The following is a 19928-nucleotide window of genomic DNA, read 5'->3' on the forward strand; positions in this document are numbered from 1 at the left end:
AGCTTGCTATTTTCCTGGGAAGCATTCTTTCGAATGCATTATTAAAATGAAAACAACATTACCTCTTGCCGTTTGCACTGAAAAGCGTTGCAGACAAGCCGTCCTCCCCGTAAGGTTTGCACAAGGAGGCGTAGCTGGTCACAGAGTTTCCTGAATCAGACACATTGTCTCTGTCTGTGAACCTCAGCTTCTCCGGCGAGGCCAGACGTTGACAGTGATTCCTCTTGTTGTCAGTGACACTCGCCCGAGAAACTCCAGTTTTGCTCGACGGCGGCGAAGACGTGTCATTCCCAGAATCGTAATCGTGCGGACCTTCGATGTGGCTCGATAAACCCTGAGACCCGTTTCCTTGTAAAAGCTCGCCTGCAGGTTTTGGTGACAAAATCTGCAAACAGACAAACAGGCTGCAGCTTAAAACCAATCATGTGTTAATATATGGAACCTGCTATCTGCTTTGATGCACAGTGATTACTCTAGTACAAAGCCACATATTCCCTTGAAAACATAAAGAAGAGATTTCTTTTTTTTCTCCGGACAGAAAACTTTGAAAGGTAAACGACATCATGCAAATTTGAAGCATGCGATTAACCTCAAAAGAAGGTCTGAACTCAACTAAAGTCAAAGAAATCAAGAAGAAAGAAATTCAGATAAAGTCTAAACTAAAACAATTATATGAAAGGAACAACAGAACAGCAGAGAAGAAAGGAAAACTATGCGTGGAAAGATCTACCGCCTCTAACTGGAGTGAAGAGAAGAAGAGTAAACAATAGCCCCGTTGAAAAGCCTCATTTAAAGAACATTGAACAAACATCACAAAATGGGTATTATGTAGAAATGAAAAGGATTGCAGACAAAGAGAGATCCCATCAGTCTAACTAAGAAAGCCCTCAGAATAGGACAGATGACTGTGACTCTGTCTCCTGTAAGAAGTAAATAATTAGCCTGCAGCGACCTACAAGTAAATCCCTAAATCTGCGGATAGCATCGACTTACCAATCAAGATTTCCTCCTTAAGTAGGTAAGGTGTAAGAAAAAGGGAAGAGCGGGCAACATAAGTGCATCATTAGAGTCGTGAATTGCAAGAAAAAGACAATAACCCTCTCTTCAAACCCAGAGACTTTTATTGGCATGTTCCTTTTTCTTTCCTTAATGCTGCTTTGCTTTGCAGTTTTATGTTGGAAGAGAATTCTTTAAATGCGTGCGTGCATGTTGCACACTGAAATAAAAATGCCTTTACTGCAGACATCCACAGATGGAAAAGGATAGTGACTCTCCATGGATCATGGTGGACTAATCTCATAAAATTATGATCTCTCTTTACTTATTGAGACTCTCGGAGGTTTAGCGTCCTCTTTTCCTGAAGGTTTCCCGCTATCTAAAGTCGACACTGCGGAGCAGCCCTGAGGGAAATTTAAACAAATCTTGGTTCCTCTACCATCCTTCTTTACCATCGATCTACACATAATCTGTGTGCACTCAACAGTAAAAGATCTCACTTACAGAAAGACACATTTTAAACAGAGTCATTCTTCAACGTCACCATGAGACATTTGGTCAAGGCTGCCTTCAAATAAACATTTTATATTTCTTTTGCTTCCACCACAAAACAAATTCAATAAAACTGATTATATTTACAGAACAGGTTTATATTTTATGCCCGACCACTTTCACTTTGAATCTTCTGATTTTTAGGATTTTCTTTCAACCTTTACCTACCGTTCCCTTCAGGATAAAATTCAGGGTACTTTATTGTCCGTTAAATTTACATAAAATGGAAATTCAGAGCACACACCAAACACAAGACAAATAAGAAAATAACTTTTTTGGGGTAAAAATTAAGCAAAGCTCATTCTATTACTTGTGAAATTACATGCTTTCATTCCCCAAATAAAAACCCATAAATAAAAGCAAAAAAACCCTCAGTAAGCAAACGTGAAGTCCTCCTTAAAGACTCTGGGATATTGAATTCCAGCCATGATTCAATATATGGATTAATTTATTGAATTTCAATTAAAATCCTGTGGTGTGTAATTAAAAACATTTGTCTGTGCAATTAGCATAATTTAATGATTGCTGGAGAGAAATTAAATATATTTCATGCTCCAATAAGCACCAGACAAAGACTTTAAGGACGTGGCTGTTTTTACGAGGCTCTTTGGGAAAATCAACCTGCAGTAACACAGCACGATGTTAAGAGTCTGCCGTCTGGAGGCTGTCTATCAGAGATCACAGATGTTTAGTTGTTGTGGGTCAGGTCTAAATCAGATCTGCAATCTGAAGAACTTAATGTCTGTAGGAAGTTTAACCTTAAACAGATGCAATGACCTATTTCTGTGGGGTTTAATCATCCTTTATGATTCGATGAGGCGATCACTCTAGAGATGTCCTAATTCAGTCAAGTCTCCCTACTGATTCAAAGAGCATGATGTCAAAGCTTGGTGCCAGAAGAGGACGTCCATGTGTGTCAGGAAGGTGTCTAAGGTTGCAGCAGCGAAACAGGCTGGATAGACTGCATTGTTCTCATTGCGGGCAACAGAACCAAAACACATCCACTAGAGGCCCTTCTGTTGTTTCATGACTGGTTTGAATGCAAGTCTAAGTGTCTGGCAGCGATATGCAAAGCATCCCTACAAGGATAGACCGTTTAGTCAAAGAGTAAGACCCTTTTTGTCTCGCTCCACGAGAAGTCTCACTCTGAAATCTCATGCGAGGTCAGGTGTTTCACGAAGAAGACAGAGAGTTACAGAGAGGAGTTTGAGGTTGACATAGCGTAGCTACTAGCAAGAATTCATTTTAATCTGAGCGCTTCAGTGGAAGTGCTTTAAAGCTCCTGTGAGGAGTTTTTCGCTGGTTCTGAAACAGACTGAAATTAACTCTGATTACTCTACATGACTTAAAAAAGGAAACATAACATTAGCGTCAAGACTGATTATTTCTATATAGTTATTTTTAATGCCTGAAACTGCTGGCAACTGCTAGGTGTCAGATGAAGCGATTAACTGCACGCTGCCTTTGTTTACATTTTCCAGGGCAAACATTTAAAGTGAGTGATACATATGATGGTTAAAGAAAGCAGGGTGAGATTTTTTGTATAAAAAACCCAAAACTAAACGGCCAGTTTGCTGATTTTCTACCTCAGTCCTATCATATTATGGGGAGCTAATGCCACTATGGCAATTTGGCTCTGTGCCTTTGGAGGACGCTATCTGCTTCTTCAATGGGCCCTGGAAAACCTCCACCAGACTACGTAAAACTTGAACTACACCTCCGATGTCATGTCTCGTTCAAGATCATCAGGTTTGAAATGTAGACTGCAGACCTGAAGATTTTTTACACAATCCACCGGTATATTCTCGTCGTATTTCAGATTCTGTACAGCTCTGAGCCATCGCCTGCAGCGTAACAGTAGTATTTCACTCCAGCGAGGGGCGCAATGCACGCTGGGTGTTGTAGGAATGTAGAATGGGTAAAACCCCGAGCTGTTTGTACAACTTTCTCCACAACTATGACGTCAATTTCAAATATTATTGCTTCTATTGATTACAGAGAACACCAGCTTTGACTGACAGCGGCTTTTTCCAGGGGTTCCTCACAGCTTTAATCACAGTTGCCCCAAGGATTACACTGCAGCCATTACAGCCTGTTTCACTGCTGCAGACTGAAGCAATCTACTGGACCGATTCCAAAACTATTCATCATTTAGACCTCATAATCTGGGTTTAGAATCACTGGAATTACCCTGTTAATGTTGGTTGTAACTAAGCAGTCTGTCAGACTAGTGATGGCCTTCTAAAACACACAAGCGTTTCCTATTTGCTGCAGTTCACTGCTTCATGCAACGAACGCAGAATATTTTCTGTTGATGATAGAGGAAAGAAAATTCACTTCCTTGAACTATACTATAGACTTCTATAATAAACCACAAATCTAGTAAACACGAGGTCATTTTTTTGGCTGTAACCAAGTTTTTATACTTTCCCTAACTTGACCGCTGCTGCCATGTCACAGCTGAAATAATTCAGTCAGACTTCAAACTACAGAAATATAAATGTGTGGAGGGGAATAGCTTTTGTATGTTGTTCATTTGAGTATTTTCCAGCGGTGTCATTATTATTATAATGAGGAGTCTTCTCTACAGAGAACTTGATGGTGTTAGTTTTAAAAACAGAAAAGCAAGAACAAAATTACCTCAAAATAAAGAATCCATGTAAAGAGCTCAGAGTAGGGCCATGTGTAGTTTGAGGATAAAATAAATATTGCATTTTGGTCGAATATTAATGTCAGGAATTATTTAAAACATTTTTAAATCTCAAAAGGAAGACAAATTTCTTCTCTTTAATCACAATACTTTCAGCCCCCTCCGCCTCACTGTGGGCATTTCTGACTGACAATAAGCTGTTCAACATGGCCGTAGCTGAGAGATCACAGTGAAGCAGCGGCAGCACCGTTAAGAGTCCTAAAGTGTACTTACGGTGGCGGTGGAGAGGATGGAGCGATATTTTGGAGCCGTTTTACACACTGATTTGGTTGCAGGTCTCCACTTCATGTCCGTGCGGTCGAGCACTCCGTTGGTTTCCTCAACTACAGCTGCCAGGTCTCCTAACGCCTGATGCACCACAGACTTCTGCAGATGGTGTCTGTGGGAGAACGCTGGATTTAGTTTCCATGACACGGCTTCATCAAACAAAGGCTCCGTTTCACGCGCTCTGCACTTCACAGAACGGGGCACAAAGTGGAACCTATAGACTTCAGCCTGACTTGAGTTGAGGCATGAGTTTAACCAATCTATAAGTTGTCTAAAGATGCTGTCATTCTAACTCAGTGTGCAATATTCTGTAGGCTAAGGTAATCAATAAGAAATCAAGCCTTAATTATCACCAGTTATTGCACTTGCTACAGGAGATCATCAGGCCACCGACCTGTTCTTTATAACCCATAAAACAGTGAGAAATGTTCTTTCATATTATCACACGTCTAAGATTCGTCTTTATAATTGAGTCCATCGATCTGTGCAGTGAATTTGGGGCCGTTTCCTGTGAAGCTGTGATAAGGGCCTGAGATCAGGAAGTCACCTCCGCCTTATCAGTCATCGCTGCCGTGTGACCGGGAACTCTGCAGACACCTCGGGCTGATAAGATAAAGTGAGGGAGTAGTGGGGGGGTAAGCAAGGGGGGGGGGGGGTGATGGGTTCCTACCTGTCCTCTGTGGACGATTGGCAGGAAGAACTGTCCGACTCTGACCTCCGATGGCGTCGTCTGCGCCGTGAGTGAGTCCGTGAACTGAAGGAGGTGAGGAGGAGAGAGGAGGAGAGAGGACACGAGTGGATAAGGAGCTTCGAGAACTGTGATCAATGAATGAATACTTGACAATTATGACGATAATCTTTCAAATAGCTTTAGCTAACCAGCATTTAAGGCGTAAAACAATGAACCACTATCTCCTAGGTTTACATCTCTGCTGGGAAACGTTGTCGTGTCTTTCTGCTTATATGTCTCTCTCACCCTTGGACTTATTTTTAGCATTGCCGCTGCCTTGCCAGACCTCAGATACAAACTTTTAAATCAATTGGAGAAGGTCTGCGGTTGTGCTCTCTGATGTATTCAGTCCAATAAGAAGTAATCACCTGGCTCATACAACGAAAAAGTTCACTTTTGGCACATACAGCCTCCTCAAAGCGAGCAGAAGTTTTTCTCTTCCTGGACTCTGCCTGCTCGGCCTGTAGACTCACGTCCACACATTTCAGATGGATTTTCTTGGTTTAGTTTTACAGATGTTAAACCTCCACAGAGAGAATATTAATGATAGAAGGAGTCATTATTGACCTTGGTTGCAGTTAGACGTGTCCTGTAAACAGCTACACTGACAGGAAAGCTGAAGAGAGACAGGAAATATTGGGAGGAGAGAAAGGGGGATGACACGCAGCAAAGGGCTGAGAACAGGAGTCCAACCGGCAGCCGCTGCATCGAGGACTGTAGCCTCTTTATATAAAGCGCCTGCTCCACTGACTGAGCTAAACCAGTGACCAGGAATATCCTTTTTTGACTGCAGGGGAATTTCTCATAAAGGGCCAGTGAGCAAAATTGGAGGAACAGGGCTTAGCGGTGGTGCCGGATTCAGGTATTAAAAATATAAATATATATATATATAAATACAGAGCTAGCTAGCTAATGGAGCATAACCAGGAAGAATTGTTATAGAAACATGCATGAAATTGTGTCATCTGTGGAAGGCCTAATAACATTTTTATATGACCTTTTTGGCCTTTTGCCTTTATTAGAAAGGACAGTGGATAGAGTCGGAAATGTAGGAAGACAGAGTGGGGATGACATGTAGTAGAGGGCCAAGGGTCGGAGTCGAGCCCGGGGCTGCTGCGTCCAGGATTGAGCCTCTGTGCTTTAACCGCTAAGCTAACCACCAGCACCTCCGAAAAAATAACTTTTAAATCTAAATATTTCTTTCAATAACATAAAAACGTGAAGTTCACTGCCTGTCCAGGAGATTCTGGGAAAACTTAAGGAGAAAGGAACTGATGGAGCTGTGGAACAAAACATTAAAGTGAGCGATCGTGTTGAGTGTGGTTGATGGAGTGCGCTCCTTCTCTCTCTTTACTGCAGGGAGTTTTCCCACATGGTAATTCTGACCAATCAGAGCAGTTTCCTCGCCAGCCAAACTTTTGGTCAGTTGGTAAAAGGAGACATGTGAGCACAAACCAAACCTCGAGGCAAAATGCAACATTGTAACAATTTGGTCTTTGATTTGGAATTCAGGTGTGAAAGCACCCTTAAACTTCAATTGTCCCTCAACCAACCAATCATGTATGGATAGATCAATCAAAGTTTCTACAGTTCTATAGCGTTTACCCAGAGTGTGACCTAATTTGTTCCCTTTAATGTTCTGGAATAAACCTCCCTGAATCCTGTAGCCCTGTGGAGCACCCTCTGTATATAAGTCTGTCGGCGTTAGCGGCTGTTTGGATCTTGTTTTCTGATCTGCACAGCTCAAGATTATAAATATACACTCGGAGTTTAGATGTATAATTCAAATAGGCTTTTTTCAAGTACCCCATCTCCCCCTCTGATGTATATGGAATGTGTTTGAAAAATATGAGAGCCCATCAGAGAGGGGGAGACTATAAAGGAAGAGGAAAGGCTTGAAGACAACAAAGGAGGGGAGAGGAGAGCGTTGTAGTGAGCCAGAAAGCCGAGGTTTCTGTTGGAGTAAGCAGCGGCTGAACTCGGCTCTGTGCTTACAAACAACGGCTCGCTCATCCAAAGTCGAATTATAAAATGTTGAAAGATCACAGCATGAAATTGGTTTCTCTTACCCTCTTTCACCCCTCTTTTCCCTCTCTTTGTGGCTCAGGCTTTCAATCTGTTTCCCTCTTTACGAGGCTTTTTTCACGCTCTGCTCGGAAAAATAAAAGCTGCACGTTTCTGTATTCACCCGTCGTGCCCTTACATGAGAAGCTTCTGGAGGATGCTCTCTCTTTCTTCCTCGGCATTGGGTGTTGTGAAAAGGGTGGCTGGGCTTACCATGAGGGCGGAAGAGGAGGTGGAGGAGGTGAAGGGGGCGGCAGGGGGGTCAAAAAAGTTGTGTAGGATTTGGAGAGTACATGATTCTGATGCAACCAGCACACACTGACCTTTTCTTGTGCTTGCGCTCATCCTTCCTCTTATGTTTTAAACTTGAAGAGCTGGTGGGATGAAAGAGAATAGAGTCATGAGCGAGGAGTATTAAATCTGCATAGACAGCCTGCTTTCTGATACATAAAGGGAATTGGCTTTTAGGTTGAAAATCCAGCAATCTTATGGAAAGCAGAAGCGTAACAGTACAGCAGGAATTATCCAGGTGAGGGCTTAAAGTTTGCTCTTTTAATAAATATACGAAGCATAAGGCATGCTGACATTACCCACAAACCCTTGCTTAATCATATACATACCTGTGTTTGGACTTTTTCGAGGTATACCTGCAATAGAGGGGAAAAAAACATGATTTCAGCACCCTAAATATAAATGTCAGGACATTTTGCTGATACGTTCTTAGTAAGCAGGAAATACCTATGCCGCTTGCTTTTCTTGGAGCTCTTCTTCTTCTTCTTTTTCTTCTTCCTCAGCGGCGACAGGCTGTGGGAAGGAGACCTAAAGCAGGAGAAGAAATAAACATGAGCTCCAGCGAGTACCGAGCATTCTCCTGCACACGACAGGGGCGACAAACAAACACCTCACTGCAGAGTCATCGCATATCTGGGAACTGACCTTTTCCTCTTCCTCCTCCGTTCGGACTTTCTCTTCTTCTTCTTCCCCTTGGGGCGAGGGGAGAGATCCTCGTCAAAGGACGGGCTGCGAGCAAAGAGAGAGCAGAGGGGACAATTACTCCTGTGCTCATTGCAATGATGGGATATGAAATGAGAAACTCCAGCACATTGTTTCAGGGCGAGTAACAGCATCCCAATATCTGAACTTCTGGAATTGGATATATACACCAAGTCCGCTGAGTGTTAAAGGGTCTTCCACACAAATTACACTTCTTCTTCTTCCCTCTCACTTCTGGTAATTTAATCAGTAGCTAGTTCTAGTTTTCGCCCAGTTTTGGGATATCCCTCTCTGAGATTTATTCTTCCGCTCCGATACAATAGAGGTGAATTGAATTTCACAGACTGGCATCCCTTCAGACCAGAAGAGCATTGCAGGTAAAATTGCAGCAGTGAGTTGGCACCTGTTTGCACTGTCCCGGAAAAAGATGGGAGAAGAGGGGTGATATTCGGCATTCGGCATGAATTTGTGAAATCCTCTCTGAATATTCGCTCACGGACAGCTCAAAATTCTTGACTTTCATGTTGTTTTTCATGTTGTAAGTGCAGAGAGTTGTTGCAATGTTTCCTCTAGTCCCACTGGTGTTAAGATGCAGGTTTCAGAGCGTTGCAGACAGGAGCGCTGCAAGAAAGTTTCAACTCGTCTTGTTGCAGAACCATATGCTGTGTTTGAATGAGGATACTATATACTACATACTGCATTCGGCGGTAGTATGTAGCACGGAGCTGTTCAACGCCAGGTGGCAGTTTCCGGTTTTGGACAGCGGAAGTAAACAATAGTTATATGATAATAATAATAATTATAATAATATATAATATAATAATAATAATAATTCTTTAGCTACAGCGCCCCCTTCTGCTGCCATCTGCCATTTCAACTGCTGCTGTGACGTTCCAGCATTTGCATTGTGGGATAAAGCAGGCGAGGCGGACTGGTCTGATGCATGCTGGAGATTTTTTCCGAATCAGTACGACATCCGGGTATTTTTGCCGTACTGTATATTTTGCTCTTGTTTGCATGCTGCATAATTCATTTAGGCCAAATCAGGATGTACTGCTAGTGTAGTACGGCATCATGAACACATCCTTAGTCTCTAATAATCTAAGTCCAATGATAGCAATGCCAAGTGGTTAACTTTAACATGATCCTTCCCTGACCTTGCAATCACCAAGAGCACATTTAGTAGAAAGTGATTTTTAAAAATGTTGCTATTTGAAAGAAAGTCACTGTAATCACTTGTCTTAAGTCTTAAAAGTATTTTTAAAAAGTCTTGAATTGAACTTCTCAAGAAATAGTCCCTATGAAAATTTTGAATGATATTTCTTAGATCCTCAGGTCGGGCCTTTCAGGTCGTTCCAAAGTCGAGGCTCGAATCTAAAGGTGACCGTGCTTTTGCCGCCAGAGCCTCTCAGCTTTGGAACGACCTGCCTGAGGAGATGAGTCTGCAGAGTCACTGACTTCTTTTAAACCAATCCTTTAAACTCACTTGCTTTTATGTGATGTCTGTTTTAAATGCATTTTTAAAATGCTCTTAATCCATTCATCTGTTCATAAGTCCTCCTCTGACTTTCTATTCTAACCGTCCTTTCTTGCTTTTATATATTCACTTATTTATTTATTGGTATTCGTCTCACTGTTTCAAACCTTTTATCTGTTTTTATTTCCTCTGATGCGATGTCGTATTCTTATAATCTTTTTAGTGTCTTTTGTTGCTTTTGTATTGATCTCTTTACTTATTGCTTTAACTGCATTTCCAGATCTGCTGGTTTTATTCTTCTTATTTGCATTTATTCTTGTTGACCTTTTGCGGATTTTCAAGATTACTCTCTGCTTGGCCTGACTGTCGACTGATTATTCTGTAATCTTCACGAGTTCCTGCCTTTGCTTTGTAAACATTGACAAATAAAAACCTGCAGATGAAACCGGAACTATCAGCATGTCCTGACCCCACCAAAGGTGAGTAAAAACTATTCATGTTTTTGCTGTTATTTCAGGTGAGCTGCTCCTCTAATATGAGATATTAATGAAACATGTTCACAGTTTCAAAATACCAAAGAGTGACCACCTACAAGGATCCCACCAGTTAAGCAGTTTATACAGCTTTAACAGTTTGCATAAACAGCAAGTTTAACACTTAAATCGACTGTGTGAGAGCTGTTATATGATTCTGCTTCCTCTCATATCACCAGAAGATTCTACAGAGGGAGTTTCACAGTTTGCTGGAATCGACAGAGAAAGCTTTGAAACTCCCTCTATAGAATCTTCTTCCCTAAATTATTTGCATACAAATAACTCCAACAGAATGGTCGGGGTAAAATAATCCACATGACTCATTGTTGGCATCACATAACTGCACATAAAAGCATCCTGATAGATCCTGACACACATAAGCAAGATTATCTGTGAGCCAAATGTCCCGTATGAGATGATCCCATCACAACAGGATGATGAAATCCAATCCAGACGGGTACAAAGCACGAAACAGATCTCATGCCAGCGAGCTGCACCGGAGTCAAGTCAAACACGGCCTCAGTCACAGATCATCCCTTCACTTCCAGTGTCTCTCGCTGACTGTTGGATCTGTATCCTGCATGTCTATGTGCAGTTTAGGCCTGATGGATCGTCTCCTTTCTGTTTTATTCTTTACAATTATACAAGAAAACAATGACACTTCAGCAGCAAAGCCTGTGAACATAAACGTATGATTTGTTTGAACTGAATAGACGGTTTATTTCTTTATTATTTGCCATTGAAAATGAACCTTCAGCGTGTTGGACTGACTCTATATGTTACGCGAGTGTTTAAAGAGAAGAGTTTTTATCATTTTAAAAACTTGATTTTAAGCTTTCGAGGTGTAAATGTTCAGTTTGGCTCGGCAGTTAAATGGCGCGTCCCATGTGCGGCGGCCCTTTGCCACGTGTCGTCCCCACTCTCTCTTCCCTTGTTTCTGACGCTATCCACTCTACTTTATCACTATCAAAGAAAAGGTAAAAGAGCCAAAAAATAAACATCAAATGTATTTTATTGTTTTATTTTAAAGTAATAATTTCAAAGATTTTCATTTAAATAAATGTCTGTTAAGTCACTATCTATCGCAGAATGAGCTTTCACAATGGTGACTGAGCCTATGGCCCGCTGATGAAAGCCTTTGTAGTTGCAGTATTACAGACTGGGGCGCACAGACGTGTTTTCCATCAGCCAGCAGTAGTTGGTCTGCCAGAGAGGGTAAGCGGAGCTAAGCGGCTGCTTTTCCGCTCTCTGCAAGTGCTGCGAGTAAACAGTAATCTACTATGGCTGAACAAACAAAGAAAAGATGGATGACTATGAAATGTGAAAATCCAAAGAAAAAGAAACAAATTGGAGGCTCAGATGAAGCAAACAGTCTAAAAAGGAAAGCGACCGTCAGCGAGGAAAATCAAGAGTTACAACCGTAACAAAGAAAGCCAACCGTAGACGTATAGTAAAATTGGGAAGTGTCCTCCCGCAAAGAGAACTAAACTGAAATCTTTGAGATTGTCAGTTTAATTACTTCTTTAAGAAATTATTTTAGTACATTTTAGGGCTGTCAATTTTTAATTGGAATTTGATATATCGTTCAAACCTGGTGAAACATTAATAGTTCTTCATGTAATGATGTGATCAAATGCAAAATTGAAGCACAGCAGAAAACGCTTTCCCATGAACAACTTAGCTGATGTTAGTGTTTGATATAATTCAAACGAGATATGGAATTTGTTCCAACTTGATTTTTGAGTTAAGTGACAGCCCTAGTACATTTTGAGTTTTATTTCCTCCGTACCAGTATTTAATTTGACCTTTGTATCATCTTTGTGTCAAAACGTCCTCCCTGTCTGCAGATTTCCGTGGCGTTTTATCAACCTGTTTTTTTTAGTGCGCATTGTTGTTTGTCTTTTATTTGCTTTGGTGATTGACTCTAAGTCATGTTATTTACTGTACCTGTAAATACGACTGTTCATCTCATTGTATGGACACACCTTTTAATCATGTAAATATCATCCCTCACCTGACATGACTCTATGCACACTGTTTTTACTGTAAGTACTGTATCTACCTCATGTCATCTGTAACATAATTATATATTTTTTTACATTATTTCAAGATCTTTTTCACTTTTCATCATTGCACTTTTATCATTTGTAGCTTGTACATATTAGTTTAATGTTTAATGTAGGCTTGTACATATTAGTTTAATAACTAATGTCTAAGGTAGGCTTGTAGTTTTTCACTTAATATTTAAAGTTTAATGCTTGTACATAGAGAGCGAAGTTAAACCAGAATGAAATTCCTTGTATGTTTCATACCTGGCCAATAAAGCTGATTCTGATTGTACATGAGATTTGCCCCCTAAGTATAAATAAATGTTGATGAATGATAATCTTAAAAGAGGACTCTAGAAGCCTAGTGCAGCTGTTTTACTGAAACTTGAACAAGACTGTTATTTTAAAATAATAATATCAATTTTATTCTTAAAACAAGCTTTACAACTGTGTTTCTCAAACCTTTTTTGCCCTTTAGTGGCAAAGAAACAGAATGTCCCACCAGCTTTATATCAATCATTAACAAAAATGAAGGCCACAGATTCAGGTTAGCATGATAGCCTTGCTAGCATGAGAGCACTTGTATTTGAGAGCCACTGGTTTAAAAGGAGTTTTATAGTGAAAAAAGAGAAAATGTAACATGAAAACGATAAGGAAAAAAAGCAACATCATTAAGACTCATTAAATAAAACACATGAAACACAGAAGAAAAACTGACACTAAAGAATTGAAACAACAAAAAGGTGTTGGAAGGTGAGATGGGAAGATCACAGGAGGGCTGGATTATAAACTTGTGTTTTAGGAAGAGAATTAAATGAAGAGAAAGATTTAGCCGTCCTAATCTCCTTGTTCTAAAGTCTGGGGGCCCTGACGGCAAAAAAAAAATCCTCTGTCACCTTCATTTTTTTTGGTTTGGATTTAGGAACCACCAGGAGAGCAGCATTAAAGGATCTCAGAGCCCGTGACGGCACATGGGGAGTTAAAAGGTCAGAAATATAACTTGGGGCTGAACTCTTCCAGGCTGTAAAACTTAAAACTAACTCTAAAACTAACCGACAGTCGGTGCAAAGATGAAAGGATAGGTGCTCTCATTTTCTGGTACCTGTTAAAATCCTGCTGGCTGCATTTTGGATTAATTGTCGAGATGAGAGAGACTTTTTGCAGCAGATGGAGAAGAGGGAGTTGCAAAAATCTGGTACTGAAAAATTGGATCCTACACTTTCCACATGAAAGGAAGGAGGAATCTTTTTTTAGACCCTACCTGCCTGGGAAATGCCTGCGTCTCTTTAACTTCTCGCCTCCGGATTGTAACGCAGGATTTATGTTAAATGTGGAGCCCGATGGAGGATTACTAAAGTGAGACCGCTTCAGTAATTTGCTCAGACTTCAGAGAACTCTGACACAACAGAAAAAACATTATGTTTTCACTGAGTTAGGCTTAAAGCCTATTTTTGATCAACACACTGTGATGTGTTTTCCACTTCATACAGCCTTCTTTCGGATAGCACCTTGGCACACATATGAACCAAAAGAGCAGCAAATTTTGATGCTTTTAAGACTCATCACATTAACTTGTGCATAGATACCAAGATGATTCCCAAATAGTCTACTAATGTGGAACCTCTCCGTTTATATTATATATTCAGAAGGTTCTAGCAGTGGGCGCTGAACAAAATGCTGGATGCTACAGCCATTTAGAATAACACATGGGACACTGTATAACCTTATTTAGCATCCACTCCTAATATACTACATACACATTAAAAGTAGTTAGCGGTAGCAGGCAGCCTACGGTAACGTTGATTGCTGTAAGGGTGGTGGCTGCAATGGTGATCATGACGGTGCATGTCCATTGAAAAAAACCCATAAAATTTGACATAAAAATATTAATATAAAATATTAGCAGCAATTAAATCCAATGTAATGAGGTGTGTTTCATTTGTTCAAGTGAGTATTAACATCTGACATTGATTTGAGGACACTGTTTCACATGACATGGAAGCTATTGAAAAAAAACCGATACATGTTTCTATAAATAGATGAAAAAAATGTATTAAAAGTCTTACACACCAAATTTGATGGTATTTGTTTTGTGTTAATGCAACTTGAAAGGTTTAAGGTAATCAGTTTCCTCAACTGAGATGAGTCGACACAGGAGAGTTTTAAGTTGAGATAAGCTACTGAACTAAGTTCATCTGACTTAATTGATAAGTTCAAAATACTCACTCATTTTAAGTTCAATACACTGAATGGAATGGGAACTGTTTACTGTTTAATTTATTCAAGTTACCTGAACAGAAAATAAAGGAGTTAGGTTTCTTCAAATGGTTTGAGTTGAGTTAACTTACCAGGTTTTACAGTTTACTTGGAGACATTAAGTGCTCACATCAAAAAGTACAGCTTATTCAAATAACGTATGTTCGTTCTGAACACTTCAATGACTTTCAATGACTTGACACAGTTAAGGTCTTTCACTTTTCCCAAGGTAATCGGTTTCCTAATTATTATTTTTTTAAGTAAGTAGTTAGAGTTTACAGTGTAGGCCGCTAGGCTACGTAGCTAGTTACAACATCCAATTCATCTTACTTCTTCCATCTCAAAAACATTACCTGTCGTCGCCCCTCCCTCACCTCATTCATGCCTTCATCACCTCACGACTGGACTATTGCAATAGTATTCTTTTTGGCACATCCTCCACAACCCTCAATAAACTCCAGTGCATCCAAAACTCTGCCGCCCGTCTGCTCACCCACTGTCGCACAGAGACCACATCACCCCTGTCCTACAACACCTCCACTGGCTTCCCATTAATTTTCGTATACAATTCAAAATCCTACTTATCACCTACAAGGCTCTTCACAATCTTGCCCCCTCCTACCTCACTGACCTCCTTCTCCAATACACCCCCACCCGCAACCTCAGATCGACTGATGCCAACCTCCTCACCCCTCTCACCCGAACTAAATACCGGACCTGGGGGGACAGAGCCTTTTCCACTGCTGCCCCCTCCCTCTGGAACTCTCTCCCCCAACACCTCAGGACCTCTCCCTCTCTTCCTTCCTTTTAAACGGCACTCAAAATCCACCTATTTAAATCTGCTTTTAACCAATGACCTGTTATTATTTCTTGCATTGTATATGTTCTTAATGTATTTGCTGTTGTTGCTTTTGTTCTTTGTTTTTTGTAAAGTGCCTTTGAGTACCTTTTAAAGTGCTATATAAATAAAATGTATTATTATTATTGTTACTTCTAGCTGAACATAATACACAGCTGTTGGCATGACACCATTAAGTAACCAACACTTGTTGTATGTAACTTAAATCAACATCCATGGTTCCACATCAGAGGCAGCCATCTTGTTTGTTTACGAAAATGTCTGAACAGCACTTATACCAGTCCAGTATTAGATACTGGTTGTGATTGGCCCGACCTGAATCAGGTCAGTTTAAAATCGGTCTGAACAGAAGAGCTACCAGACACATCTGCCACAGCAAATAAGACGGGAGCTTGCAGATTCGTCTGCTTCCAAGGCAAAACCTACTGTAGTAGAAGCTAATGTCAAAGGCTTTGAAGACATCTTACCATAAACAAAGGTTGATTCACTGACTTTGTAGCTTAAAATGACAAACACCTGTTCTTTATAAGAGTGCCACTACGGACTGTGACATGACCGTGTTCCATGGACACCACATACCTCTACACATTTTTATTTTCAAAGACAAATATGCTAATGCTAGCCTGATTTATTTCTTGTCCTTGATCTATTGTTGTCTGTGTAGCTTTGGAGGCATCTACTGTTACAGTTGCAGACTGTAACCAACTGATAACCCCTCTCCTCTATGTCCTCCATGCATGTAGGGTATTGTATGGTGGCTGCAAAAGTTGCTAAGCAAGCCGTCTCCATTAGTGTTTGGTATGTCCATTCTTGGCTTCTTTAGTAGGATTGGGAATCACAGGGTAACTCACGATGCGATACCCGATACGCGGCCCAGGATAACGAAAATATCACGAGCAGCGATTCTGCAATAATTGATATATTGCAAGAAAATTATATAATAATACATCACGATATCTGATTAACTTCTTGTGCCACTTAATTCACGTTACCCTCATGCGTGTCATAAGTGCCATAATGAGGAGAGATTAAGTACTGAAGCAGTGAGTCAAAATCGCAGGGAAATCTGTGAAAAGCGCAGTATATTTGTTAATTAAAAAAATCGCCTATGATAATTGTATTGCACGAGTCAGGACGTCGATATGTTGCCGTATCGATATTTTGTCCCACCCCTATTCTTGAGACACATGGCCATGCAGCATAGACTATGTGGACAAGCTGGCTCCGTCTGTAGATACCAAGAGCTCATTTAGAATTAATGAAAACACCACACTTTGTATTTCAGGTGATTTTACACTTATTAAAAACGTACCCCCCTAAATCTTACACACTGGGCCTTTAAAGTGTAACCTCTTCATTATACAGAAACGTGTTAGATTCCATCTGTTGTCCGGCTTGATTGCAGTCCAGAGGTCCACTTCATGTGCTCTCTGAAAGTGAGCGATGTGGGAGAGCAGATGAAGTCCTTTGAAGTGGCTTATTGAATGAGCCTTTCAAGTAGGAGTGACTGACTTTCATAAGAAGCATAGATCAGGATGTGAGTGAGCATGTAGGGAGAATGAGAGGATGCTTTAACTGAATCTTACCTTGACTTTGATAATGTAGATAAAATAAGCTTTATTTGAAAACTGGAAAGGGTGTCTGGTGCAGGTTAAATCCGAGTTTATGTCGGAGCTATGGGGGCTTTACATCGTTAATGATCGAGTAGTAAATAAGGAGAGGAGGAAGCTGGCATTGAGACACAAGGCACTGCTGTTATAGCCTGACAAGCTGGTTGACTCCCATACAGACAGGGAACTATATGGGTACTCCAAACACCCTGAACCGCTCTGAAGATTTACAAAGGTGTTGATGAGAATGATGTCATTTTCAGACATTCCATCTTGTGGTTTATCCCAGCGATCAAAGCATCATGTCATCTGTAAAATGTCAAGTAAACCTCCTTTAATGTTCACTCCAACATGCTGCCATGCCTCCTCTTGATTTTCTTGATCCGCCATCAAGGCGATCAGCAAATTCCCCCCGGTAAGGATGTTGAATCTTTAAATTAAGACCCATCGGGAAGATGGTCAGAAACATCCTTTTTAGTGAGTGATCAACGTGAAATTAATCTGCAGCTGTTTTGATATTGGATTCATCATTCAGGCGTTTTCTCATCCTTTCACAGACGCCAGCTTCTCTGAAGTAAACATGTTTGTTTCTCTTTTATATTGTTTTAAATGTAATGCCTTTGTGTTTTGGACTGTTGGTCAGACAAGTCAAGCAGCACGAAACATCATTATTGGCTATGCACTTTTATAGACTAAAAAATGAACTTTCAAAATAAAAGATTAACAAACATTAAAAATAATTTGGGGTGAATGTTTCCACTACTGCACATTTTTGTTGTTCAAGTTGGAAGATCTTCCCAAAGTACAAAGGCTCTCATTGGCTCAGCATATAAATTAAACTACAGATCCCAGATTTGGTCTTTTAACTGGTCTTACCCAGAATAAAACTGAACACTTCAGATCGTCTTCATTTCTGAATGAATATCAGTAAAGTAAAATATCATAGACTGTTTATAGGAAGAAGACGTAGCCTCCAAGTCAATGTGAATTTTGGCAGCTATTTTAGATTTAGTCGTAGTCTTAGGACCAAAATGCTTTTAAGTTTTAGTCAGTAATTTTACCCTTCTAGTTTTAGTCAATATAAAGAAATCACATTTTAGTCATTACTTTTAGTGAAAATGTTCTCTCTTTGGAAACTAATTTACTGAGCCTGATACAGGTTCAGTCTACTGTCAAGTCCTTTTAACCGTCCTTAGATTAATTATGTCCTAACGATGTTCTGCACATAATACAGATCCTCAGCTGAGGTTATATGTGTTCATGGAAACTTCTGGAACGTAACGTTAGGCATGTAAAGCTACAGTTACAGAGGCACATACTGCACAGTGCTCCTTTTTATATATTGGTAAATGGACTGTACTTATATAGCGCTTTTCTAGCCTTTGCGACCACTCAAAGCTGCTTTTACACTACATATCACATTCACCCATTCACACACACAGTCATACACTGATGGCAAAGGTAAAGTGCAAATCAGTTATCACATTGATACCCGTTGGCTATGCCACCGGGAGCAATTTGGTGTTCAGTGTCTTGCCCAAGGACACTTCGACATGTAGCCTGAGGGAGCTGGGGATTGGACCTCCGACCTTCTGACTGAAAGACGACCGACTCTACCACTGAGCCACAGCCGCCCCAAATATTCCTGACTGAGTCTGACTGAAGCACCCAGCTAGAAATGTTTTGTTCTAAGAACGTTCTGATAATGTTACGTGCAATGTTCTGGTAATGTTGTGAGCGGGAAGTTTTTATTTGGTTCCCAGAATGTTCCTTTCAATAGCAGGAGAACGTTCTCTGAAAACATTTTCAGAAGAAAGTTGCAGTGAGAATGTTCAAATTCACATTTCAGGAACGTTTTATAAATCACGTTCTGACAGTTCAGGCCGTACTAACATCCTGAAGAGATCCTCAGAATGTTGATCTAAGCATGTTCTACCTTTGTTTTTACGTATCATTGAGCAAATGTTTTATAAAAGGCGTTCCGACATCCCAGGCCTCAATAACATCCTGAAAATCTCTTCAGAATGTTGCAGTTAAAACGTTTTGTCTTCGTTTAAGTTTTAACGTTACAAGAACTTTATTTGAAATGATAAACATCCTTAAAACACTCGAACGATTTATTTTTAGCTTGCAAACATCTCATCCTCATCATCGAAAAATGATTGTTGACGAACATTTTTCTTCATAATTTCATGAACGAAATGAACACTGCTCCAGGTATGAAATTGAAGCCAATGCAGAAGAGCTTGAACCTTTTTCTGTTGGCCAGCAGGGGGCGACTCCACTGGTTGCAACAAAAAATGACCTTGTATAGAATTGGATGAGAAAGTGACCCTGTTTTCACTGGATTTATGACCTCTCCATAAAAACAGTTTCCTACTGAGTTTTTGATCTCAGTCACTAGTTTAAAGTCTTCTTCACTAAAGCATGATTTCCTTTCATTAGGTTATGGTCCCATTTAGAGTGAAGTAGACATTAAAGCAGGGTCTGCTTTCGGGAGTGGCCACCTGTGCAAACTTGAGGCTTCAAAGTGGCCGTCAAAAAATCTTCTTCTTATTGACAGTGTATGATGATGTCTTGATATGTTTTCATAGCACAGAATCAGGCTTCACTCATCCCTGGGAAGAAAACATTCAAATATGTACAAATAATAACTGCTATACATTTGTAGGCACTTTCGTGCTTCCTCGAGGGTAATTGTTTGCCTTTTATGTCATGTTTAAAGGAAATGTGGTCTTATATTACACAAAAAGCAGGTCATGCTAACAGGTTAGCGTCATCAGAGCTGACACAGACATTGACAAACTGCCCTCCTTGTTGATATATGTGACCA

At 40.3% G+C, this 19928-nt stretch overlaps 1 protein-coding gene across 1 annotated transcript in view; it reads right to left on the bottom strand.

Moving 5' to 3' along the window:
* The window catches only part of srrm4 (serine/arginine repetitive matrix 4), a 76497-nt gene that overhangs the window by 3587 nt on the left and 52982 nt on the right, over nt 1-19928 (bottom strand). The window contains exons 3-9 of the mRNA XM_069682397.1: nt 8256-8339; nt 8058-8138; nt 7940-7966; nt 7643-7693; nt 5196-5279; nt 4472-4637; nt 63-385 (exon numbers count right to left, since the gene is read on the bottom strand). Of these exons, the coding sequence (XP_069538498.1) occupies nt 63-385; nt 4472-4637; nt 5196-5279; nt 7643-7693; nt 7940-7966; nt 8058-8138; nt 8256-8339 (816 nt within the window). The remainder of the gene's footprint in view (nt 1-62; nt 386-4471; nt 4638-5195; nt 5280-7642; nt 7694-7939; nt 7967-8057; nt 8139-8255; nt 8340-19928) is intronic.

Source organism: Semicossyphus pulcher, unplaced genomic scaffold (genome assembly GCF_022749685.1).
Source record: "Semicossyphus pulcher isolate SPU_LCO1_2020_fin unplaced genomic scaffold, fSemPul1.0.p SCAF_6, whole genome shotgun sequence".
Lineage (NCBI taxonomy): Eukaryota > Metazoa > Chordata > Actinopteri > Labriformes > Labridae > Semicossyphus > Semicossyphus pulcher.